Source organism: Barbatula barbatula, assembly GCF_947034865.1.
Source record: "Barbatula barbatula genome assembly, chromosome: 4".
Classification (NCBI taxonomy): domain Eukaryota; kingdom Metazoa; phylum Chordata; class Actinopteri; order Cypriniformes; family Nemacheilidae; genus Barbatula; species Barbatula barbatula.
Genome location: NC_136768.1, coordinates 4006999 through 4032803, shown reverse-complemented (window position 1 = coordinate 4032803; position 25805 = coordinate 4006999). Strand labels below are relative to the sequence as shown.

General features: G+C 37.3%; 2 protein-coding genes and 1 long non-coding RNA gene across 4 annotated transcripts; 2 read left to right on the top strand and 1 right to left on the bottom strand.

The window, feature by feature from the left end:
* Window positions 1-1630: 1630 nt before the first annotated feature.
* Window positions 1631-17951, bottom strand: LOC306892742. The gene is made up of 3 exons (XR_013786494.1): window positions 17912-17951; window positions 11121-11553; window positions 1631-2505 (listed from the first exon to the last, which is right to left on the bottom strand). It is a non-coding gene; the product is annotated as an uncharacterized lncRNA (long non-coding RNA).
* Window positions 4841-12436, top strand: adm2a (adrenomedullin 2a). The gene is made up of 3 exons (XM_079453990.1): window positions 4841-4941; window positions 5306-5555; window positions 11136-12436. Exons 2-3 carry the CDS (start codon window positions 5461-5463, stop codon window positions 11536-11538), a joined length of 498 nt encoding a protein of 165 aa, XP_079310116.1. The 5' UTR covers window positions 4841-4941; window positions 5306-5460; the 3' UTR covers window positions 11539-12436.
* A 198-nt stretch (window positions 17952-18149) lies between the features above and the next one.
* On the top strand, window positions 18150-25746 carry fbxo18 (F-box DNA helicase 1). Of its 2 annotated transcripts, XM_079454731.1 has the most exons (22): window positions 18150-18295; window positions 18536-18697; window positions 18783-18991; window positions 19103-19249; window positions 19489-19619; window positions 20107-20239; window positions 20316-20506; window positions 20628-20702; window positions 20786-20871; window positions 21118-21286; window positions 21483-21696; window positions 21817-21904; window positions 22033-22119; window positions 22266-22402; window positions 22494-22590; window positions 22680-22846; window positions 23009-23084; window positions 23233-23436; window positions 23535-23660; window positions 23770-23876; window positions 23983-24117; window positions 24357-25746. In XM_079454731.1, the coding sequence occupies exons 1-22, from the start codon at window positions 18277-18279 to the stop codon at window positions 24522-24524; spliced, it is 2928 nt and encodes a 975-aa protein (XP_079310857.1). In that variant the 5' UTR covers window positions 18150-18276; the 3' UTR covers window positions 24525-25746. The 2 variants fall into 2 exon arrangements, with proteins under 2 accessions (XP_079310857.1, XP_079310856.1); XM_079454730.1 differs by having other exon boundaries at window positions 18783-19249.
* Window positions 25747-25805: the final 59 nt, after the last annotated feature.

The window sequence follows — 25805 nt, the reverse complement described above, 5'->3', positions numbered from 1 at the left end:
GAAAAACACATTTAACAATAATGCCCAAAATGGACCTTCATCATTCAAAAACTTCATCATGCAAAAATATTTAAAATGTAAACATTTGCTTTTTGGGTGTATTTGAATACAGACGAAGCCCTTATTTTGTTTACTTAAATAGTCTCTAGACCTTGGTTCTTCAAACTGAATGGTCATCTAGCATCATTCCAGCATCCATAATCCTATTTTTGGTATCCCAGAATGCATTGGGCCTTAGGATAGCAGCCTATAACTGAATTTCCAGCGAATGCTTCACAACCTTTCACATAACATGACAGATATATACAAACTTGTGGCTCGCTGTATTGATTTTGCTCTAAAGGTAATGTTTAGTCAGTTGTTACATAAACGTTACAGCTATGCTTCACATCACAGAGGAAAAAGCTGAAGAGCACCACCGGATAACCCCCATCCCATAATCTGTGTCCTTGCCTGTCAGCATCAACACGCCTCCAAAGGAATTCCAACACTTCCTGTGTAATGTCCTCTGACCCAGAGAACGTATCACGCCAGAATTAAAAACATTCAGATAAATGTTGAACAGTCAGTCTGCCATTGACTCTCAGTTTATCGGAACATAAACTGGAGTGAAGAATAACAAGCGTTTCCGAATCATCTGTAATATTCCCTTAAGCAGGTGTCCTGATTACTTTTAAGAAATAGTTCAAATAAAAACATATGTTCTGCCATTGTTTGTTAAATAACCTGGTGTTGTCCACATCTACTGGGTGGTGCACTCTTTACCAAATGACCTGTGACAGCCAAAATAAAAATGAATAAGGAGAAAGAGAAGGTCCTCTTTGTGTAGTGTAAATGGGGTACAGGGTTGAGACATAATCGGCAAAAATGAGCCTAATCCCTCCTGGTCCACAATGGACACAGATAGTTTCCCACAATTCCTTGTGAAAAGCAACATAAACAGTAATGCAGCTTTCCCGTGCCGCTGGGCCACTTTCATATCCAGGTTCCAACAGAAGCACTTATGACCCAAAAGGCAAATCACTACACCTGTGTATCTCCATCAAACGACAACACCACAGCAAAAGGATTTTCTAAGACATAAACGTTTAATTTAACCAATAAAGAAAACATCCAAAACAGTTATCTCAACATTTAATATGGTCAAATATGTCAAGAAGCTACTAACAATCAAGGTTTGGACACACAAACTAGTTACAGTATGTTCTTTGGTTTTATCATGTGACAGGAAGGACAAATGTGTAGTCACATGCTTATAAAGGTAGTGTTCTGTCTCTGTGGGTGTAAAGGTGTCTGGGCCTCCAACGAATGACATATGGCCTATTGGGAGCATTTGAAGCAGAGCTGTTCAGCCGGATTTGAAAGTCACATGACATCCTGTCAACAAACCAACAAGACAGGAAGAGGTCTCATGGCTAAGTAAAAATCCTTATTCTAGAGCATTTCATTTCTTATCACGACGGTTGTTAAAGAACGTCTAACATCACAATTGCCAGATAATATTATCCAGTGTCTTTGAGTTGTTGAAGTATTTTTTTCCAGTCACAAATATTAACACCAATATTGACCAATCGGAATCAAGTATTCCAGTGGCAATTATTGTTGCATAATTAAAGACCAAAATCTGTTTGTTATGCCAGATCCAATCTGTATTTTATTTAAACATTGAATGTAGATGCTTTGTGTACAGTAAATGAGTACTTATAGCATTTGTGTTTTGACATCAAACACAAAGTATGAAACATATTTATTATAGAAGAAACATTATGCCGAACAATACATACATTGTGCAGTGGAAGAGGTGACCCAGGTGACCCAAGAACCAAAACTTTTACCAAAAGCCCAAAACACAAGCAGATATACAATGCGTGACAGGGAAGAGTTTAAAACAAACTTTATTGACAGTTTTGCATTAACAAACTGTCCAAGCATCAAATGAAAACAAATCATACAAGGAATGTGAAACTAATAAGCTACAGGAAAGTTGAAACTTACACACCATTGAATAATAATGTGACAGACGTAACCGGTCACTGGCAGATACTGTATATCCAGTGCAAAGCTGGTTTGGGAATATAACAATGAGTCATGTGAGGCCTGGGCTGGTGAAGTTAACCATACAGTATATAGAGGATCAGACATGCTAGCTTGGCTGATATAACAGCCTTCATTCATCTTTTATACATGCCAGTTATTTGATCCACTAATTCACAATTTCCTTTATCTTTGTCTTCATTCAGGCATTCAAGTCATGTCTGGAAATATGCCCTTTGTTTCCTTGCAGACACGCCCAATGAAAACTGCTCAACCAGAATGCTATTCACAAAGTTAAAGGGATAGTTCACCCCATGCACTCATTATTTACATTTTACATTACTTGTTATTTACTTTTGCTTATTTACTTTTAGATGTTTTTCAAAATGTAAGTGAATAACAGCTCCAGTCACCATTCACTTTCATTATGTGAATAAAGAAGCATTCTTCAAAAGCACTCCTCTTCTTTTCCTGGAAAGTAAGACATGAGGGTGAGTACATAATTACTTATTTGAGATGAATCATCCCTTGCATACGTGCAATGGCTTAAGGGTAAATATCATATAGGCTAATGGTAACAGAGGCTTTGTGAAGCAAGCTGTCCATCATTGACTATTTGTAAATAAACATCTAAGAGTCATAACAAACCAGATGTGTTTTCAAACTCGATACTGAGCCATAGTAAACATGTGAAGAAAACAAACTTAGTGGGAAAAGCATGTTTCTAAACAAATTTTGAACACGGAATTACAATTTCAAACAGGGAAGTCAAAGACTCCATTCATTTTTGAGAAAAGGGAAAAGTTTGTTTTTGTGTTTTGAAGGAGAAATATTGTTTTCGTGCACTTTGAACCTAATAAGGATTTTCCCATGGGATATCAAATTTACTATCTTTTTAGGTTTTGAATCCTCACAAAAACTCTCTCTCCCTTCCTCTGCATTTATAATACTTATGACATACTGTATTCAACATGGATAATCTTCACTAGGGGGCAGCAGACAAAAAGACAACTGCTTTGCTGGTTCCCAGCTATCTGTCTGTCTTGATGCACAAATGTTCATTTTAAACTTATTTTAATGCTGTATATCTTTTAATGGAGGCTGTTATTTTGACATTGAGACATGACATTCTTTACCACATTTATATTTCACCAAATCAAAGCATTTATATGATAAGGCCGTTGTAATAATATATAATTATAATATCATCTGTTTTAGGAAAACTACCCTTAACTGCTGCATTTTGTCACAGATTCATTAACTAAAGTGTACTCATGTAAACTAATTGGGACATAATACAGCAAGTGAGCCACAAACCGGATCAGTGGAGGGCACCAATTGTGGTTTGGCTTCACGTTATGGATGTGTTCTTGTCACATGATTCTTCACGATAATGTAAATCGATGCGCTCACCAGCTTGTTCATTGTCAAGCTCCTGGACGCATTGATTTTGCTGGTCTCTGAGAAATAAATGAATCAGTCACTTAGGTTTATTAACTTATTTACGTCACTGGTTAAATATGCCAGAAAACACAGCTTTATTTGTTTCAGTTAACTTTTAAAACGCATTGAAACTTTAAAAAGTGCATAAATACCCAGTACTGACCTGAATAACTGACAAAGTCGCACATATGTGTTTCATTGAAGTACTTATATTTATATAGAAGAGCAAAGGGTTTTAAAACTCTAGCAAAATGCTATATTCAGGATTTAACCTTGGGGATGACATTCCCTTAAACCTTTGAGATACTTCATCATGGACAGCAAATCAATAAACATTCCAGGAAAACATGCGAGATGTTGATCTGTCAGTGAAAAGGGGGAATAACACAAATCATTTATTTGTCGCATGCCACTTTTTTTCCAACATGGCACCATGATAGGAAAAAAGGCACCAGATAGGATTGTATACAGTATAAACAAATAATCTTTGCAGATCCCGACATGGCACATTACACAAAACTATTTCCTTATTCAAAATGATTTTGTGATTTTTAAAGGGCTATGAAGTGGGTTTGATAACACCAGCAAAGGTTTGTGCGGAAACTCGGATTACACATTGTTGTGTAGCAATTCTGCATTTTTAGTGAATTAACATCGGATTAATTGTAACCTTATATCTTACACTACATTTCATTCAAACAAAAGGCAAACTGGCTTGCAGAACGCATTCTGTAATATCTCTGCACAATATCTCCGTTCAGTCTCAAGTTACGAAATGCTCATTTTGTGTACTACAATGTAACATTTTTGTTTTGTGTGCCACAGGAAAGATCCCTCTACACAATCAATTATCAATAAAACACACATTCTTGTGATCAGAGGGTGTGTTGTTCTGGGGAAATTGAGTGGTCTCCCCAGCATACTTATCCACGACCCGCACTCGCCCAAACAGTTACAGATAAAAGCAAGAGAGGGGGTTTAATGACCGGCTTTGAATGCCTATATTTGACACTACGATATTTGCTTGTCAATTATGGCATTGTTACTATTTAAAGGGTCACTCCATGTGCCAACAAATATAGCAAATATACCAAAAGCATGAGAACATACAAGTGATATCTAAGCTATTTAAACTACTGAAAAAATGCAATATCCAACAAGTGATCCATAGTTGGGCTATTTCAAAGTCTATTGTCATTTATTGGCAGCACATGCTCGAGAACATAGTTTTACTGTAAGTGCGCCCATCTACCACACGTCTCGTGTGCTGGAGCTTGATCAACGGTGAACGGGATCCGACACACCTTAGAAACGCGAGGTCCGCCCAGTCCATATTTAAAGGCGTCAATTTCAGCTGAACCTCAGACTTTACAAGAACTTGAACTTGGCGAGCACGTGCGCAGCCGTGGGAAAATACTCAAGACAAGTTTTGCGCGTGGCGCTCAATTTTTACCTGAGATAAAGGTCAGTATAATAGCTATTATGCACAATACTAGACACTATAAAACAATTTCGGTTATATGACATCTTTAGATAAAACGGTGGGTGCGTCTAAACATTCACCGGTATTTTAGATTAACGCGAATGTGCTTAAAACTTAATGAAAAAACAACTTAAAAAGCAAAAAGAATGCTGTAAGTTGACAACTAACCGGGTCCACTAATACATATTGCAATTTAGGTATATTGTAAACTAAACTTCTTTACAAGTTAAACATCATATAAAACATTTCGCATGCAGAACAAATCAGTACAATAAAGTTATAACGTGCTCAAATAAACGACTGGGCATCAAGTGATTTCTTGCTTCTCTTCTTTTTTCCTTATAGGCTCCAGAAGTCCATTTGCGAAAAAGTTGAAACGCCGGTACAGCATTGACTTTTGGACCAGCTTGTAAATTTCAGAAGCCGGATTTTGAACATTGTCCATGGTACATTGGAAAGCCCCCTTGAAACCCGGGGTGTGATAGTACTTTTCGTTCACGATGAAAGCGTTATTCGCAGTTACTGTGTATTGCATCAGCCTGCTCTCCTCACAACTATTGGCTTTGCCGGTGAGAAGCCAGCTTGTGAAGAACAGGTAAGATCCCTTTATAAATTCATCGAGTCACTGGAGGTCCGTTTTACTTTTCTTTGCATGTTCACTCTTGTATACAGCATGCATTTTATGACAGCGACGTTTGATCTGATCTAAGAAATAAGGGAAATGTTTGCATAAAACATGTTCGTGCTCGAAAAATGAATAGAATAAAAAGTAAGGTAAAGTTCCCCAGTTAACCATACATTTATGACGTCATAATACAACGCATTTTTACTCAAAGCTGACTTTCTTTGCAATGAATGAAAGTGGTTCTGACCGGCACTCGACCGCCACATCGCACCTGTTGAAAGACCAATCTTTCTCAAGTGGTGACCATCATTTAGTAACAGTAGATTGATACAAGAGTCATTTAAAATAAAATAAACAAAGGAAGTTTATTATACAAACAGAGGGTGTTGTGTCGAGCGAGATAATGGTTGCCGTGAACAAGGTCAGTGGATGGTAGACGTGACTTAGTAAACGAACGCATCCCCATTCAACAGCGCACGCAACGTAGCAATATCACTTTTAAATAAATGTCATTATTAGGTCAAAACAAATATAAAACAACGACAAATATAGTTGACCTATAATATGAATATTTATGAAAAATATGTGAATTAAAATGTAGTCATGGTTGGATTTTTGTCTGCGTAACGAAGCATGACGTAACAATATGTTATTATTTGACGTTTTAGAAATTGTAAAAAGTCATTGCATCATCCATTAACTTCTCAGATGGCAAAACTTAGTCATTTACAAAAAGTCCTATGTGACTTCTCTGAATAGTTTAACACTTGCTGCCGGTCTAAATGAATGTATTATCGGCATCAGAAATTAATGTACAATGCGTTTTTGCGCAGTGATAAAAACTTGCGTCACTTCTCTGAGTCAAGGTTAGAGGAATATGAGTCTCTCTCTCAAAGGTTCCTATAACTCCTGACTAACTGACCAATGGGTAATTTGGGTACATCCTAAATATATGACCCCATTTAAATGTTATGGGGTATAGGTTATTCTTGTGGGGGAGAGCTACCCCCACTTTCACATAGAAATTTGTGAATTAGCTCAATACCAGATTTTTATACCACGTTTCATCTTGAGGTTTATATAAAAAAGGGTCACATCACAAGTGTGTTAGTTGGCCATGAAGCAGTGATCCACAGCCTGTCAGAGATCGGGCTAGTTATTTATAAAAATGGATAATAGTAAGAAAATACTTAATTATATACTACAAACAACATTATTGCTCACTGATGATTGTTGATTGTCCGCTAAATGAATGAATTGGTCCTGTAAAAGGGGTGTCTGTATGCCCTCTTCTGGATGAGAAGGATGTGGTCACATGAGCTCACTTATAGGAGTAAAGTCTATCCAAAATTAAATGTTTTCCATTGATCAATACAAAACATAAAAGAAGATATTTTGAGAAATATATCAGTGGTTTTGTGTCCATACAATGGAAGTCAATGGGGGCAAATTTTGTTTGGTTACCATCACTTAAAAATATCTTCTTTTGTGTTCTGCGGAAGAAAGAAAGTCATGAAGTTTGAAATGAGATGAAGGTGAGCAAATGATGAATTTTTAAACCAGGCAATAGATTGTTTTTCCGTTTTTTTCTTTGCTTCATAGAAGCTCATTAATATCTTGTGACAATTTTCCACCCACCCAACAATGCCACACCTGACAGCAAACCAAACGTAGAGGCAATGGAATGCCAAGGGAGGGAAAGCATATGTGAGCAACCTTACAGCTTCTACGGTATAAATGTATTGCAGGTCTGTTTATCAAAGCTGACTATATGTCAACATTTAGACAGCAAAAGTACAAAAGCCTAAAAATACTTTAGATTAGACAATTTTGATAACTCAAATTATGTTGGGGACATCAATAACTGCAAACAGCATTTGAGCAGGTGACTCACTGAATTAAAAAACATAATGACTGTTGACTTCAGACTATAGTTAGGGTGTGGATGAAGTGTAATTCACAGTGCCGAGCATCTTTATTTGCCATTTCCCTCTCTGTGCATTGTCACGTCTTGTCCACAATGTCCTATTTTGTATCACAGATATTGAACTTTGCGTTCAGGACTTCTCAGTGTTTTTGATTTGATAACCGGCTAGTTACACAATGTACAGGAATCTTTGTGATGTCAGCAAGGGATTTTTATCCTTTGCCATGCCACCCCGTCCCTGAATCGTGGGAAAACAGTAGTTAGAGGTCACCATTGAGGCCCATTCTAGAGGTTTAAATATGATCAAGGGCCTCTAAAAAGCTTGCTGTACAGTACATAGACTAGTTTTCCTCCTTACATAATGTCTTGCGGTTGAGTTCACAAGAGAATATTTTGAGCGGACCGGCAAGTCAAATGAAGGTTTATTTGTGGCATGTTTAGCTTATTTGCGGTACACCATGCGTTTCATGGCTTAAAACGTTAACCAGCAATGAGGTGACCGCAATGAAAGTCAATATCTTTGATCTCTATTATTATGATTTTACATATAGAACAGCTTAAAAAGTAGATTTAAACTTCACATTTTCACGACTGGGAAACTTGAGGCTCGGAACACCGAGTTGTTTAATCATAGGTGAAGGAGGTATGCTGGTTCTCACTCAATGGGAATCTGAGATGATCACCTTTGAAATTGGGTTATGCAGGATTTAGTTTACAATAAAAACAATAGCGCTTTACGGCATGCTGTTTGCTCATTATTACTTGTGGCGAGAGCTAACAGTGTTGGGAAAACTCATTTGTCAGGCAGGATTCCGTCGTGGATTAGTAACTAAGACCTGAATTCCTTTCTTCTCCTCATGATGGAGTGTTTCAGTGTGTAGAGAAAAACACTGAAAACAAACACAGAAGAAGGTGATTTCAAAAGAATCGCATTAACACAGGAAACCATTGACACGCTTATACAGTAAAACACACATTTAGAATAAACTTTCATTGTTTTCATCTCTCGGAGCAGTCACATGATGCGTGTTTGAGGACTAGAACTTATGTAGTATGTTAATACTTCATGGATGCATTACCAGATTAATCCAATTGGTAATGATTTATCATTTTTAAAAACAAAGTGACCAGGACTATTAACTATCATAGATATGTAGGAGGACACATCCCCAGACAACCCCTGCACAACGTCATTGTGCCTGAAAATGAAATCCCCGCTATGTGGCATTTTAGCATGACACAAGCTGGTATTAATGGAACAAAACATCTCAAAGTAACAGGAGAAGGTCAGTGGTTTCTTGACCTATGGTCACATTTCTTATCAAAGACCACAAGTACAATGATTACTTCTCCTCTGGTCATCTATAAATAAAACCACTGATGACCAATTTACAAATAGCCACATCCTGCGCAAAAATCCTGGACTTCCAGGAAAAACAAAACAAACCTGTTGAGTTAATTTATATCACCTGACTTTCTCAGTGGAGGATCGGGGAATAAATCAAAACAAAATATTCAATTTTCTTGTGTTCCCACAAAGAAACAAAGAAAGTTCCCATGGGGTATCACTGGGTTTTTGTGGCAGTCTGCCAGTTCCAAACCAGACAATTGGGTGAGAGGTCAACGGCAGCATTAAACATGAGACATGTTGCATTACAAAAGATCAAATCCCTCCGACACAAAGTCCACCGCCGGGCTTTACGTGAGGCCATGTGCCTTCCAGAGCCATTCCAACTGAATCAGTCTGATTGCTCTTTTGATTTGACCCCATACTTATAAGATTTTAACAAACTGATCTGATATATTTTTAAAGAACATGTTAGTCTCAACCTCTGGTTACCTCTGGTTTCTGGAGGTGTCTTATCTTTTCACGGCTTGCGAATAAAGGTGATTATCCCAGAACGGATTGAATTTCAGAAGGCAGGTGCTAATTTTCGTTGCTGGACATGGAGTATTAATGCACAGATAGCATTTCCTTGTTGCGGTGAGATTTATTATTGAACAGACCTAACAATTACATGTAAATTGGCAGGTCTGTGAAACTTAATTCAACACTGTAAAACAGATGGATCACAACAAGATGAATAAACCGGAATTTGCTAGAAACAACAGCTGCCACTCGTTTTTCTCGCAATCTAATCTCTGCAGCTACTAGATTTATTCAGGAGTTTATATGCAGACAGGTTGAAAGGACACTAAGTTCTGTATCGGGAGTAAGAAAGAAGGGAAAATCAATTACCATTGCTCAGGGTTATTTTGAGATAGGATTTGTAGTTAACAACTAAAAGAGTAGTAAAAAAATATCTAAGCGAGGACATTTGTAACCCAATTTAAGAAGAGGCAAGGGTCAGGGTGGTCTACCAAAACATTTTAAAAGAGCCTGGGAGGAGGTGAATGGTTAAAGATGGATGAAATATTTGGAAAGCTCATATCTTCATAAGCCTTTAAACGTCAGTTTACCTGCTCATAGAAAAATACATTTTTGGAAGATAATAGTCTATAGTAATACAAAGAAATGTCTTTTTGAGAAAGGTCAATTGGAATGCTTTAGGGTAGACTGTAAGTGACTCGGTTTTCGGCTGTGAAATGTCACATGACTACAGTAAATCCATTCCAACTAAATATCATACTATACATAACATCTAGACTATAATTATCATTTTAATCTATATATTCACAAATGTAGGTTTCAGATTGTTTATGTAATTATCACTTAAACATCTAAGCAAAATAAATGTCTAACACTTAAATCATTGTTATTATGTATCAGATGGTACAATCAAAACCAAAAATGCAGCCTGTCATTTCTCAAATTTTAGCTTTGTTTTTTATATAAACTAGGTTTCTTGTGTACACTTCAGCTTTGTTTGAAGTATTTTAATTTATTTTGGTTAAAAATAAACAAAAATCAGAGTAAGTTTTAATGAATTATTGAGTTAAAAAAGGGTTCAAAACTACCTTGGTCGGTAAGTGTGTAAAGATATTTACAATATTGTGTCTCAAAAAGAGACGGCAAAAATAATTTGTTGGGGCTAAAGTTATAAAATGCAACAAGAATATCACATGCAACTACCTGGTGCTTAGTGATTCTAAAAGCAAGACCTGAATTAGTGTCCTGTGCAAACATAGCATTAAAACCAGGAGTGAATCAAGCCCGAGTTCACAACGTGATCAAACAAAAAGCAGATGGCCAGGACATCAAAACCAGTATAAATCAAGTGTGTTTGCAGTACGTTCTGTCCCAAAGAGTCATTACCTAGATGATTGGTAAGAAGTCGGCTAGCTTAAAAGTATTGTTCAGCATATGAGTATGTTTTCTCTACCCGCAATGCACATTCAGTATTCACTATTAGCACTATCAAAAGGATTTGAATTAAAACGTTTTATTGGCTTTTCAGGGTTTTTTTCTTTGCATTTTTGCGAGGCTATCAGTTTGATTTCCAGGGAACATCTATACTTATAAAATTACATAATTCACTAAATGATATTTTAATAATTATTTAATTAAAGCTTTTCCCCAATATAAAACATAAATGCATGAATTGAATACAATTTATCAAGTCAACATTTTTAGATGCAGTATTTGTTCAGTTGAATCTAACTTCCACCTCTTTGCTTTGTAGGTTGGACTTCATGTTAAGACCCCATCAACAGACCGTAGAGGGTACCATCTCTCCAGACGTTACTGACCGTGGCGTATCCATCGACCGCACCATTCTGTGGAGGGCCATCCTCTCTAGACCACCACCTTCAGCCTTAGACAACCCAACCGGAATCCACACCAGTCAGCCAATGGGAATAGAGTCCAATAAACTGGGCAGAGTGCCACAGCAACAAGGATCAAGAGGTCGCAGAAACGTGCGAAGTCATCACAACCATCACCACGCCCATCTGATGCGTGTCGGGTGCGTCCTCGGTACCTGCCAGGTACAAAACCTAAGTCACCGCCTGTACCAGCTCGCCGGCCAAAGTGGGCGTGAAGAGTCTTCCCCCATTAACCCCCGGAGCCCGCACAGCTACGGATGAGCGGAGAGACCCCGGCTAAAACAAAAGACAAGAGAACACAGCGTTACACATATCTGTCCCCGTATTTGTTTATTTTATTGCGATAGCTCTTAATACGATACTGCTGTATTACTTCTACTCTCTGCCTTGATTTTCTGGAGTACTGTGCCTGTTTGGACCTGTATTACTTGATAGCAACCTGCCTAAATTCCCTCATCTAAAAACTTTGACTTTGGCCAAAACTTGACCCTTTTTGGTTCTTTAATATTGTTTGACATTGTCATCTTGTTAGGGTAATATTTTAATCTCCGTCTCAGATGTGAGATCAGTCTGGACGATTTCACGTTTTTCCCTGACTCATACTGATCAAACCGCCCAAGCCTTTAATATGGATTTCAACAAGGAGTGCAATTGGATTCCTGTCAAGCTGAGATTTGTGTTCCATCACACCTTCCCAGCACCACAAACCTTGTCACTTGACTTGTCAATGCAAATTTGAGTTTGCATTTTAGAAATGCTAGGATCTGGAAGAAACAGAGAATTGTCTTGTGAAAAAAAAAACTCAACAGTGCCTCGGCTGAATAGAGTAGAAATCCGGATTAATGCTTTGTCGTGCACCTCGTGGTCCCGGTGTCTGAAATATTGCACTTCATGTGAATCATAAATTCTGAAAACTTGACAACATCTGCCTTTTTAAGAATAAGTTATAATCCCAAAGATCTCGGTTTCAACTCTGCAGGAATCCCGATGGGCTTTGCCACGTTTCATAAACAAAAGTAAATCCTTTCCTGAGCATTTCTTAAAAGATGGTTAAAACACACCCATAAATATCCACAACCCAGGTTACAGCTCAAAACACATCCACAACTAGCTCGTTTTAAAAACTATTTATTCTCCATGCGTTAATCTTAGACCCCTTAAAAAAAAAAAATATATATATATATATATATATATATATATGTTCTCTTATAAAATAAGACAATTTTGTCAGATTCTTCCTCCTGAAGAAATGGAACATTTTTAAAAATGCCCACATCTGCTGCTTGGGTCATTTTCAATTCATAAACTTCTTGTTACTTTAATTACAGATTCTAGTTATACCAAAAAGCAACACGTTCCAAAAGCACCCACAATGCGTCTCGTGTATTTAAAGAATTCCTCATTGTTATAATAATCATGTCTGAATCCGTGGGTGGATCTACACGTCAAAAATATCCTCCAGATCAGCCTTAAAACATTCAGAAACTTTCCTTGGGTTTGAGACATCAAAGTGCCTTGAATGTTTGAGGATTAAAATAGCAGCAGTAATCCCAAAAATCCTGCTTAAACATCAAATAGTTACATTCTGATAACCTAAAAGTATCATCAGGAATGAATCATTAGAATGCATTAGGATTTTGCTTTACGTTATATTGACAATCATTCAAACACAACCTTACTCCAAAGGCAGAGAATGCACCAAATACCTGATTTTACTTGATGCTTTTCTGTGCATTTACACTATACTGTAATTCACTGATCATTTATTCTCACTAGTATTTCTCTTTAAATGGGCTTGAATCTTATTTCGATTGGATTTTATATTTGTGAAAGGCCTTTCTCTTTGTCATGGCTGATTCGATTGATCATAGGAACGTCTCTGGTGCTTCACGTCTATCTGCTCAAAGGCTCTCTATATATCCAAGCCATTCTCTCTTCTGTAAACTGTTAACTTATTCATTAAAGGCTTTTAAACTGCTGAGAGCCTTGTTACTCTGTACTTTTTGCGTACATGCACAGGGAGAGCCTTACCTGCCTCGTGTTAACTTATTGATCACATTCCTGATTTTGTTTTGTATTGAACTATTTATTTATTTAATGACAGGTTGACATCAACGTCTTGGTGACATGGGTCGAACGTAATAGTTGCGTCAGTACCCCGATCGTTCTTCATTTGTTTTTTGGAAACACTGTCCCCAGAATTTGTTCTAGGAATGTACAGAAGGATAGTGTATATGTTTGTGTCACCCTGGCCGTGAGCCCACCCCAAATTCAAATGTTGCAAGGGATACTAAAGGTCAGTTCTGTTGTTACGTCCTTACAAAGTACTTTAAAGGAGAAGCGTGTTTGTGTTTGTCACTGTGACTGTTAGAGCTGTGTTTCATGCATCTGTATGAATGTATTTAAAAGGTGTAAGCGCACTGAATTATGGGTAATTTGGTAGACGCAGTCGCTATCATGTACACTTTGTAAATACTATTATAAGTAATATTATTTAAGTTATTGTATTTATGCATTCGTGTATCTATGTCACCAAAGACGTCATTTATGGCATTAAGTGTTTTCTTACAGCTCAGAGGTGCATTCTGGGTAGGAAAAGAAGAGTATTTTTTAAGGAAAGCCAATGGGATGTGTCACTCACAAACAATGTTCTTTTCTCTGTGAAATAAAGCACTACAAAGTAGTGAGATGAAATCTGATGTGTTGTTCTCTTTTAAATACGAAGATCTGTGTTTTCTTTGGAAATTTGTTTAGTATATAAAATATTTACATATACTGCATATTGTAACCCAAGACATTGCATATATTATCTAGTATATAATGTCCCTGAATAACAGCTTCCCATCTCCATGCGAATATACTAAATAATTCTTAATATATTTTTCTGTCATATTTAATGCATGAAATAATAATTTATTTATCATATTAATATATTTCTTATTTACATTTGTGTTTTATATAAAACCTGTTTACATTTTCAGTTTTAAGCGAGATATTCACTCAGTTAACATAAAGTTATGTAACACACAAGTATGCTAAATACAGAAAATACATCTATTTCTGTCTACAGCATCTGTCTACACTTATCTATATCTAAAAAGTACAGGAGCACTACATTCCAGTATCTACAACAGACAGCACACACGTCTCCCATAAATCTCATAAATATGTGACGGACCAAAGTATCCGACCAAAAATGGAAAGTGCCTCCTGGCATCAGACACAACAAGTTAAACATCAAACAAACAGAGGTTAGTTTGCAAGTCAACAGACAAGCAATCAAATGTAACGCCTTTTATTTATCTGGGCAGCGTCTTGGGCACAGTGACAGTCCCTTTCACAGGGAAAAATTTCCACTCGAACAGGAGATGTTGGGATTAATAAGTGACCAGGGAAGTGACAGTGACTACATAACCAACAGCTGTGCAGACAGAAAAAGCAGGTCACTGTGAGATGAGTAAACCAACCAGCTGATCATGTGAGTTACTAACCAGTTAGGAAAAAACTGATACATTGATGCAATGATGATATCAGCAGCTTGGGTTTTATGTTCTTCGCTCTGTCTTAACTAAAATATGTTTTATTAAACATGATATACAGTAATTCATGAAGATCTTTTAAAGTGTTTCTCTGAAAAAGTCTTAAGTTGCATGGATACATGGATGGATAGAAAAAGGCCAATATTAATACACAACCTTTAACTCCATTAATGCAACAGGGCCAATGTACAACACGAATTGCATATGAGCAGATTCTCATGTTATCTGACCCTGTGTATTATATCAATGGACCCGGTTCAGTAATGAGTGATAATGTCACGAGTAATTTCAAACGAAGATTGCATCATTGTTACATTTTGAGTAGTGTGACTTATAGCAATGTTGAAATGTTTAATTACTCAAACAAGTAAGCAAGTCCTCAAGGTTACTCAGATAAAACTAACCTCGTCTAACCTTTAGAAACTCCTATCTTCATTTCTACCAGATCGGTTTGATATACTTAATGTACTTTAAATTATTATAAAATACATTTTGACAATTTCGCTTTATAAAAATTATAATAAAATAACCAAAAAGCAGGAATGTAGGTAAGGAAATTATTCATAAGGAGAGCAGATACATTGTGTGGAAATGTGGTAAATCTGTCCATGTTAAAAAAGGAAATGTTTTTTTATAATTGGCTAAATATGTATTTAAGTAAATGAGGGTGGTTACAGCCTAGTTCCAAAGTACATTGTATAAATAATATAGATGTGCCTCATTTAACCAAAGCAATCAAAAAACAAATCCAGCATTTCAAATCTATGACTGCTGAATTTTGCTGTTTCCCACACTTAACAAGATCGTAAAAAACTGCAAGCATATATAACTTTACCCACATTTTCTATTACAAAAATAGAATCCACCTCTGCCACAGTGCCATTTGCTGTCATATTTTCTTTGAAGTAAAGTAAGCAGGATATATTAGCAAGCAGGGAAGAGGTCACCGATAAAGTGCATGTGTGTTAAACAGAACTGTATTTGTCTTTATCCTTGAACATACACAATAGAAGTGATCTGTGTTAAGGGCTAAAAAAAGGCTTTGGAAAAAGCCTTACGGTTTATATCACTAAAACATGGGAATTAAAAACATCAGTGCGTGGGAGAGTATTGGATGAAATTAGTCTTAGATAGTCATTGCCAAATTGTAAGCTCAACCAAGCAGTGATGCACGCTCGCTGCGTTTTTTCTGTCAAAATATATCATTTTCAAGTATGATGAGAAGTTTCATTTAAGCACTTTAAGTTGTGAAGAGCTGACACTAATAACTTCACCAGAATTACCGAAAATGTCCTCAAGCTCCTCACGGAACAGAGACAACCACCAGGATTTAGACCTGTACTCGTGTCTATTGCTATAAAACAACAACATCTCAACAAAGTAAGCATGAGAACTGGCTTTTGAAACAGATGTGTGCTCAACAGCTAAGCTATACAAGTTCAGCTTTGTCAAAAGAAAGTCTTTGTCAAAAGTTCCTTTGCTCATCTGACCTTTGTTCCTAAATCTTCCACGATTATAGTGTTAAAACTACAGAAATAAAGTGAGTTGTATTTATTTCTTGAATTTATAATGAATAAAGCAATAATTCTTGCATCATCAAGACCATTCTTTTCTTTTTAAGACTGATCTTTTGTGCTTACCGACACAACTTTTGATATCTTGCTCGAAGGAACTAAACTGCTTTATTAGAAATCGAAAATAAAAATGAGTAAGTGATATATTCAGAAACTGATCGCCGGAGGCCACGTAACAGTTCATTGATTTGTTGAGGGTGTTGAAGAGTCCGTGCTGAGATACACACTTCTGCACGATGATGTCACTGACAGCTCAGCCATGCAAAAACTCAGTTTTAGCCTTGAATCACACCGACTTGTTTTATGACCCAGATCTGTGAAAACCAAATGTCCTCAGATGACTTCAGGGTTGAGACAGTTTCCAACATGTCTAAATATGTTGTCAAAGATGTGAAACCCCACACACATTTTCTCTTCTGGATTCACGTAGACTTTGGTGCAGCGTCAGTAATTCTGCATACGTGCAGCTCTACACGGGCTGAAATCCCCAGTCACCGCCAGCAAATGGAAAAAACGAAACTGGCTATTAATATTATTCCTCTCCCAACACCACAAATGAGGTTGGAAGGACCTGGTACTGCGTTGAATTACTTACTGTTATTTATAAAAGCTCAAAAAAGTGCCAGCTTGCACCTGAGTAGCAACAGTAACTTTAGGGCTAGAAATGATCTTAGAAAATGACAGGCTGAGCTTTTGCTTGCTCATTTCAACCTACAGTACCATACCACACATTTAGCATTTTAAACACGTCAGACTTCCTTTGCTCTGTTTAGTCTAAAAGACTAGATTTTTAACCTAAAATTCTTGAGATAAATTAAAGTAGACACTGATGTGAATAGCTTTGCTTGGGTCATGAGGCTATAGAAATTTGGATGAAAACTCTTTAAGTTTACATTGAAATCTCTGACAGTAAATACTGGTATAAGCAGTTTTAAGCAACTCTAAGCAGTTTGTGACTTCTTGTGATTTCTAAAATTCCAGAGGAGACATGTTACTCCGAGAAGCAGATCCAAGAACCACTACCTTGAATCAAATTGATGTGTATTACTGAGATGTGTATTGGATTTAACACGCCATGGCGCACAATGAGAGGACACCTACCTGTGTTTTAATGCACTTTCTGACCGAATGATGTTTGAAGATGTTTGGTTAAATCATGTTAAAGGGCCAAGCCTTGACATCTAGAAAACAGTAACAAACCTCTGAAGCTGTATTAGCGAGGACCTTCAATAGAACACGGTGTTTTTCAAACTACGATAAAGATATTTACTATACATCACACAAATGTTATTAGATTTCAAGCAAAACACGACACTAGTTTGTGAACCTAGGAAATACAAACAAGGAAACGTTCAAACATTTTAAATAAATAAACACACTACCAGGATCAAAGCGCACGTGCTTATATTTACAAACAAGGCTGGCACAAAGGCATGCTCCTAATGCACTACAATACATCATTAAAACACAAACATTCGTTCCAATATACATGAACTGTTAATAAAACAGAGATCACAATACCAGTTTCGATGTTGTGGACAGGATATAGCTTGCTGCCATCTATTGGTCCACGAAGCACGAAATTGAAGCGATTTGAGAAACATTAAATGTTAAAATATTTAAAAAGTAACATCCGTTATATATATATATATCTATATATATATATATATAACATTTACATTTGGAGTTCTTACTTTTTATTTCATTATTTATTTCGAACTATTTTTGAGCTTAAAAATTAAGACTTTTATTTTGAAACGAAAGTGGAGTTTTAATATGTGGAGACGCTGAACGGAAGAGAACACGGCGTGAGGTTGTTTGGTTACTCGGGTATTTTTTAAATAACTTAAATCGGACCAGAAGAGTTGTCTCTTCGTTTATATATCATGGAGTCGTCCATGAGTGGTAAATCTCTATGAATTGTTCATGCTTTGCATTTGTCTTCATCTTTGCTGTCTTGTATTGTTGTTTTGTGTCTTGTGGCTGTAGTGTTGAACCTTTTTTAATGAATGATCGCATCTCTATTCGGTGCTGCAGTCAAAACTCGTAACTCGTAAATCAAAATGTAACTCTTGATCCTGCGTGTTTTGGTTCTCTGGGTGAATGTTAAAATGTTTATGAGCTGTTTGATGTATCTGGATGTAGGAAGGGTCAAACGCAGACATCTGGGGTCGTCAGATTGTCAAGATTTGGCCCAGAGCAGCTCGGGGACCCAATCTCTCAAACAGCCATTCACTGCCAATGTCAGAAACGACGCTCCCAAATATGGACTTCAACCCAGGACACCAATCAAAAAAAGAAGACAAGGTGTTTTTTGTATAGTTTGATTTACACTTCTCCACAAAGTTTTCATGAATGCATGTTTTAATTTAGTTTTAATGTGGCACTCAAGCTGCAGAAAGTGTGGGACAACAGAAGGGCATTACAGAGTTCTTCTCGGTTACTGGAGTCATCAGCAGCAGCCCCCAAAAAGACAACAAGACCCCAGTGAAAGAGGAAGAGGAACTCGCTGCACCTCTGGTCCCAAAAGATGAAGCTGTAACAGAGGACTTCATGGAAGGCATCACAGAAGACATGTTCCATGAAGACATGTTTGAGGAGGTCAGTGTCAAAAAGGAAAAGGAATTTGCGGTCTCTGTGAAAAAAGAAGTGGATGAAGAGTATCCTGTAGACGGTCTCCCTGATGCCCACTATGGGTTGCTCGGAGTGCAGGGTGGGGATGCGGTGCCCCAGGGTCACGTCCAAGACCTTCCAGATGAGATCCTTAGGACATTGTTTGGTCACCTCCCAGCTGATGATCTTTATCGACACATCAGTCTGGTGTGCCAGCGTTGGAGAATCGTCACCATGGACCCACAGGTGTGTTGTTGATGGTTTATAAACACGGCAGGTAGATTATTATCCATTTAACTTTTTTGCAAAGGGTTATATACTTGCCAATAATAAACATGTGAAAATTGTAATAATGAAGAGTATGTGTGTCTATAGTCTCATTAGGTTTAGGTATACGGTTAGTTTGATATTAGATGTGTATTAGGTATGTTTCAGTAAATTATATATTTAGAAGTATTTTGTAACATCTGTTGTTTCTTTCGTAGTTTCTTCCTTGGAAGAAGTTGTACTACAGATACCGTAAACGGGAACCCGAGGCAGTGAAGGAAGTAAAGTCTATCCTGAATGATAATCACATTAACAAAAAGGATGACTTGTGTCTTCTCAACATGCTGAAGTAGGAATGCGTGTTCTTTGAGGATTAAACTTTTCAGGGTTATTCACATTGGGTTATTCACAACCCCCACTTTCACACCACAAGGTGCTAGACATCAAATTGGTAGGGTGTGATGTTTGTGATATGGGGGTCGCCAGTTGGGGGTTTACCGTCATCTGCAGATTGGTCAGTTTAAATGATTCTGGGTTTTCTTGGTCACATGGTCAAGGAAGTACTGTGAGATCAAGCCATTTGTTCCTTGTTTAATGTTTTGAAATGTTACTAATTCATGTTTTTTTGGCCTTGTAGTGGGTGACATTACGCATGCATACTGTCTTTAATTATTTACGTGCATCTTATTATTTAAATAGTTTCCTATTCATTCAGTAGTAAGCGTGTATTATTACTATAAATAGTGTTAAACATAAATAACATTATATCAAAATGTATTTGTTAATTAAATTTTTTATTAAAATAAATCACAACCTTTTTCTTGTTTTTTTTCAAGGTACATCTCTCAGTTCAATCACAGCAAGCGAGTGAATGTAAAGGATGTGTTAGAATGTGTGAAAGCACATCGGCTCTATGCCCATGCCGAGGCCTGCATCAAACACAGACTGCCGGATATGACAGACTCTGAGGTACGTGAATCTGTTTTCAGAACTTTTAGTCTTAAAGCTGAATTTGTGTTTGATTCCTTATTTGACGTTATTCCAGGGTCCGAACCCTTGGTGTGCCATGGCCCTGATGTTGATACTGTCTGACGGAGTGAAAGATGTCCTGGATTTGGTAGCTCTGTTGCGGAGGTCTGGATGTCTTCTGACAGCAGGTGGAATCTCGGAGTATCTTTGGGCTGTGGCAACACTGCTACTGGCCATGAGAAAGAACAGCATTAACATAAGCAACAGGTGAGACACAAGGACCGTGTGATAGAGGAACATTCATGCGGTGTCATTTTCTCCAGCATCAGATGCCATGATGATAACAATACTGTTTGGATAAATCTTTTTTCAATCTGTGTCTTTTTAGGTGGCATTACAACATCATCTATACGCTGCATTTAATGGAGAATGCACCTCCTCCTTTGGGCCAACAAAAGATCAGGTGGGTGGCCATTATAATCTTAATTTCTTATTGAGAAGGGAAAATATAAACTTTAACAGTGCCTTTGTTTATTTCTTCTTCAGACCGCTTCATGTCACACATGAACAACAGCAGATCCTTAATCATGACACCCAGAAAGAGCACATTGTTAAAATAATGGCTTTTGCAGGTAAGAGAGAGATATTCCTGATTAGATTGTGATTAGATGTCTGTGCTGTATTTTATTCTGATTGTGTATTTGCATAATTGTATATTTCTGTATTATTGGATTCTGTTATGGTCTATCATGTATTTAAAAAATATATATGACAATGATATATGCGGCAATACATAACAATATTATAAAGGCATTTGCTAAGTGGATAAATATTTAAACATGCATGTACAGTACATTATTAATACTATTATTTTGCAGGCACTGGAAAGACTACTACACTAGTGAAGTACGCTGAGCAGAGACCACACTTGCGCTTTCTCTACCTTGCCTTCAACAAATCTGTGGCAGTGCAAGCGCAACAGTTGTTCCCACGCAATGTGGAATGCAGTACAGTCCATTCAATGGCCTTCAAAGCTGTGGGAGTGAGGTCAGTTTAAATCAGTTGAAGTGTCAATATATGTAACATGTATACATAAATAAACATGAATATATGTATATTTACACCTACTATTACGAGTGGCGACACTAAGTACAGATGTTCTAATGGTCCAAATCGTCATTTTATCCCTGAAAATACCATTAAGAGACATATTGTCATTGGTCATTCTCATTTCTCTTTGCAGGTATAGGCATAAACTATCCAGTAATTTGCAACCGTTTGAGGTGGCGTGGGTGTTGCCGAAGGATCACGGTGGATTTGTCAATGGTAAAGTGGTGACGCAAACCATGAACAGTTACATGGCGTCCATAGACCAGCGCATTGGCGTGCAGCACGTTCCGGGGGAGTACAAAAACACACGTGGCCATATGGTGCGCCCAGATGAAGGACAGAGAAGGGTAAAGCCAAAACTGTTTTTCAGTACTTGTAGCTAGATTAGTAAAGTACAGCTTGTGGTTTTTGCTAGTTGTTTATATGCTGATGATGGTCATTTGATCAGCGTTTCTTTTTCTCTGCAGATGTTTGCAGATATTGCACAGAACGTATGGGACAAAATGGTGGATTTGCAGCGCAGAAGAGAGAGAGCCTACAACATGACCCATGATGGTAAATGCATGAAATGAACTTGAAATGACCAGATATCCCGATGCATCCAGGTTCACATTCATACATACAACATGGCATCAATGGCCTGTCGTCAGTGTCAATGCTAATAGTTTGATCCACTGTAATAGGTTACCTCAAACTTTGGCAGCTGACCCGACCGGAGCTGGATTGTTATGATGTCATATTTATTGATGAAGCTCAGGACTGCACACCAGGTACAGAAAACACTCCAACGTATATAGAGTCATGTCTCCCATCCATTATAGTTAGTTAAACTCATTCAGCTTTGTTAGGTGGTAGGTCATTTTAAATGAGCTTTTGCACGTGCTAAATGCAAGTGTTGTTTTTTTGCATTTTCCAGCTATCATGGATATAATGCTATCCCAGAACTGTGGAAAAGTCTTGGTTGGAGACCCTCATCAGCAGATTTACACATTCAGAGGGGCGGTGAACGCCCTGCACAGTGTTTCTCACACACACATCTACTATCTCACGCAGGTACAAAAAATCCAGATATTTAGATAGGTAGTTGAATATTGACACCATGACCAAGCGTGGCGGATTCTAACGTCTCCACTTTTTTCTTAAGAGTTTCAGGTTTGGCTCTGAGATCGCCTATGTTGGTGCTACAATATTGGAAAGCTGTAAAAAAGTGAAGCAGATATTGGTTGGTGGGTGTCAGGATGGTAAGTTTGTTGGAGCATTTTGTTTTTGCAAATTTCCCATGTAAGATAAAGAGAGACATAACCCTTTGTGTGCATGTCTGTGTTCTCAGGACATGTTAAAGGAGAGGACACACAAGCACTTGAGCTTCTGAAACAGGGACAGAAACTCTCACAAGAAGGCAGCGTGGCCATTCTGAGCCGCTGTAACGTGACTGTATTTAGTGAAGCTGTCCGACTCACGGATGCCAACCCCGACTGCAAGATCTACATTGTTGGAGTACATAAACACTTAACATTTAAACCATTTTTAAACCAGCCAACACCAGTGGATTAAGTGTAGATTTTCCTTGTGGCGCTATATGTAGCTCCACCCTCAGTCAAATATAATTGGTCCAAAAATCTTATTTTAAAGTAAAAATGTTTTGACCTCTTTATTTAGGGTGTTGAACACTTTGGACTGGAGAAAATCATGGATATCTGGGTCCTGATGCAACCTGAGGACAAACGCAAAAGTGGTAAGTCACTTAAGTTAAGAATGTGTATTTGATGGCAATAATCTTATATTTAAAGTTCATAAGCTGTTGTTTCAAAGTATGAACATTTTGAAGAACTTTTTAAACAGGCAGAGGTTTGTGATGTTTTGGGTTTTATTCTGTTCCTCAGAGAACCTCACAATCAAAGACTACTTCATCCGCACTTTCTGCCGAGAGAAGATGGGTGGATATCGAGGTTTGAGGGGATACGCAACAGTCTCAGAAGACCGTGAGCTCGAGGCCAAACTAGCTGTGGTGGAAAAATACCACAAACGCATTCCAGAACTGGTACAACGGATCAAAGGACGGGCCCAGAGAAATCCTCAGTTTGCAGGTATTTTCATGATGAATGCACAGTAGGGTTGAAGTAAAATTGTCCTACGTCCTACCATGCAAATGGCCCTCTTCATTCAGACTGATTTGCATTTACAGATTACCTTCTCGGTACGGTGCACAAGTCTAAAGGCCTGGAGTTCGACACTGTGGTTGTGACGGATGATTTCATGAAAGTTCCCTGTTGTCGACACAACCTGCAGAGAGTGGGCAGTTTCAGCACAGGTTTGTGTGTCTTAAAAACATGAATCTGGAATGTTTAATGCAATAATACTGTTGCAAAGGTATGTTAGAACAATGTGTAGAAAGTACATTGTTTTCGTTCTGCTTGTAGCAAGTGTCCCAGATGATGAGTGGAACCTGTTATACGTGGCCGTCACACGAGCCAAAAGAGCTCTTTACATCACCAAGACCATCAGCAACATCCTCACATTTACTGGGGTGAATTACTCTGTTTGTTCTCACTTTATTTTCTTCCAATTATTGTCATTCTTGATATCATAAGTTAAATGTGTTTTTATCTCATTCCGCTTCCTGTGTGCTACAGGAGTACTTCCTAAGGTCCCAGTTGACCAGCACTCTGCTAAGTACAGACCCATCTCCCGTCTGTTCCATTGCCGACTGTGAAAACCACATCACAGCGGATTCACCCCTCAGCATGTGTAAACTCCCCATCAGATATGTCAGTAACCTTTATTTTCTCCTTCATTTGACTTTTTTTGATTGGTTTGGTTTTGTTTAGTTTATTCAAGGTTTATCTAAACTTATATTATTTAAATCTATGAATAGATACTTCTATAGCTAATGTATTTAATCTTGAAAAAAAATAGATGTTGCTATTGGAATTTATTTGTATTCATAATTATTGTACTCTTTTTTTAAATATTGCAATAAAATATATATATATATCTTTTTTTTTAGATGGACGGTTTGGACGAGGGCGGTGTTCTTTGTTTGACCTGTGTGGAGCAGCGGGTTGGACCCGTCGCCTTTCTTCTCTCCCCTGCCGAAGTGGTCAGATCAATGACCTACACCAACGAAAGCATCGATCTGCCCATCAACGTTGCCATGCTGTTAGCTCTGTTTTAAGAGCGTATCCATGCAGACAAACGAGTAGCTTTAAGTTGTCCTTTCTTTTAAAGTGCCTTTTGCAAATAGCCGCAAACAAAGTTTTAATTTGCTTGTGATTCAGATTCTAACTAGATTTTATTTAAGCATTTTAAAATGCTGCTAAACAAAGCAGTCCATCTGGAGATCTGTTTCACATTGTGTGTGACTCTCTTATTTGGAGCACAGTCAGTGACATCACCATGTTAGTTGGAGAATAAGTCAGTTGGCAGCATTTCAGAGTTTGCTTTTCCTGTCTTTAATGGAGGATATCCAAACCCTCAGTATACCTTCGGTATTACAGCTGTAGTGAACAGCGCAATAGTTGAAGTGAAGAGAAACAAATAGAATTGTACAAAAAATAATTAAAGGAAAATAACCCTTCATTATAATCATTGTTGGGCTTACATAAAGATGGATGGGATGGTGTGATTGGTCAAATTGCTCATATTGTGTATATTTTCAATACTGATGGTCTTTTTTGTTATAAGTCACTTTCATTACTAAGTGGGAAAAGTCTGGCATGTTTTTTTTTATAGAAATAGTTTTCCATGTCAAATTATTGTCTAAAACTTGATTTGTTTCTGAAGACAATTATCCAGAGTCTACGATTGTGTGAGAGTTTATAAAAATGTGTATATTTTCACGCACGCACGTACCTACGTCTGTATGTGTGTTACTAAATTTAAGACCTGTCTCTGCGGGTCTGTTGCTGAAAACTACAAAATAAATGGAAGACACATTGTTTTTGTCCTTCTATAACCTCTAGCTGAGCAGTTCATCTGGATTGTATTTTGTGGAATCAAAGCTGCATAAAACACCATTGTAGGATATTAGATTTATCCCTCTGTCTTGACCGAAATATAACTGTATAACAAATTTTGTACCTGTTGCTTTGAAGGACAAATTAACATTATAATCAGACACATTTTCTACAATATTTAATACTTGTTTTGATATGCACAATGTTAGATTGAATGATTCTGAATCATGAAACAGTAAAAAATGTAACATTTAAACATAAAACATTTTTATAATACTGTCAATATTGATTATTACATATTTAAAACATTATGTAATGAAGTTTCGTCAGTGTACACTGCATATATAAACGCATTTGTTGATTATAAATTATGTAAAGCTGTTATGCAAATACTTTTTTTGTGAAAAGCGCTAAATAAATCAAATTGAATAATTGTTTTACAACAGTGGCGTGTATTCCGTCCAAAATATACAAAATCTCATGCGGACTAAAAAGATGAA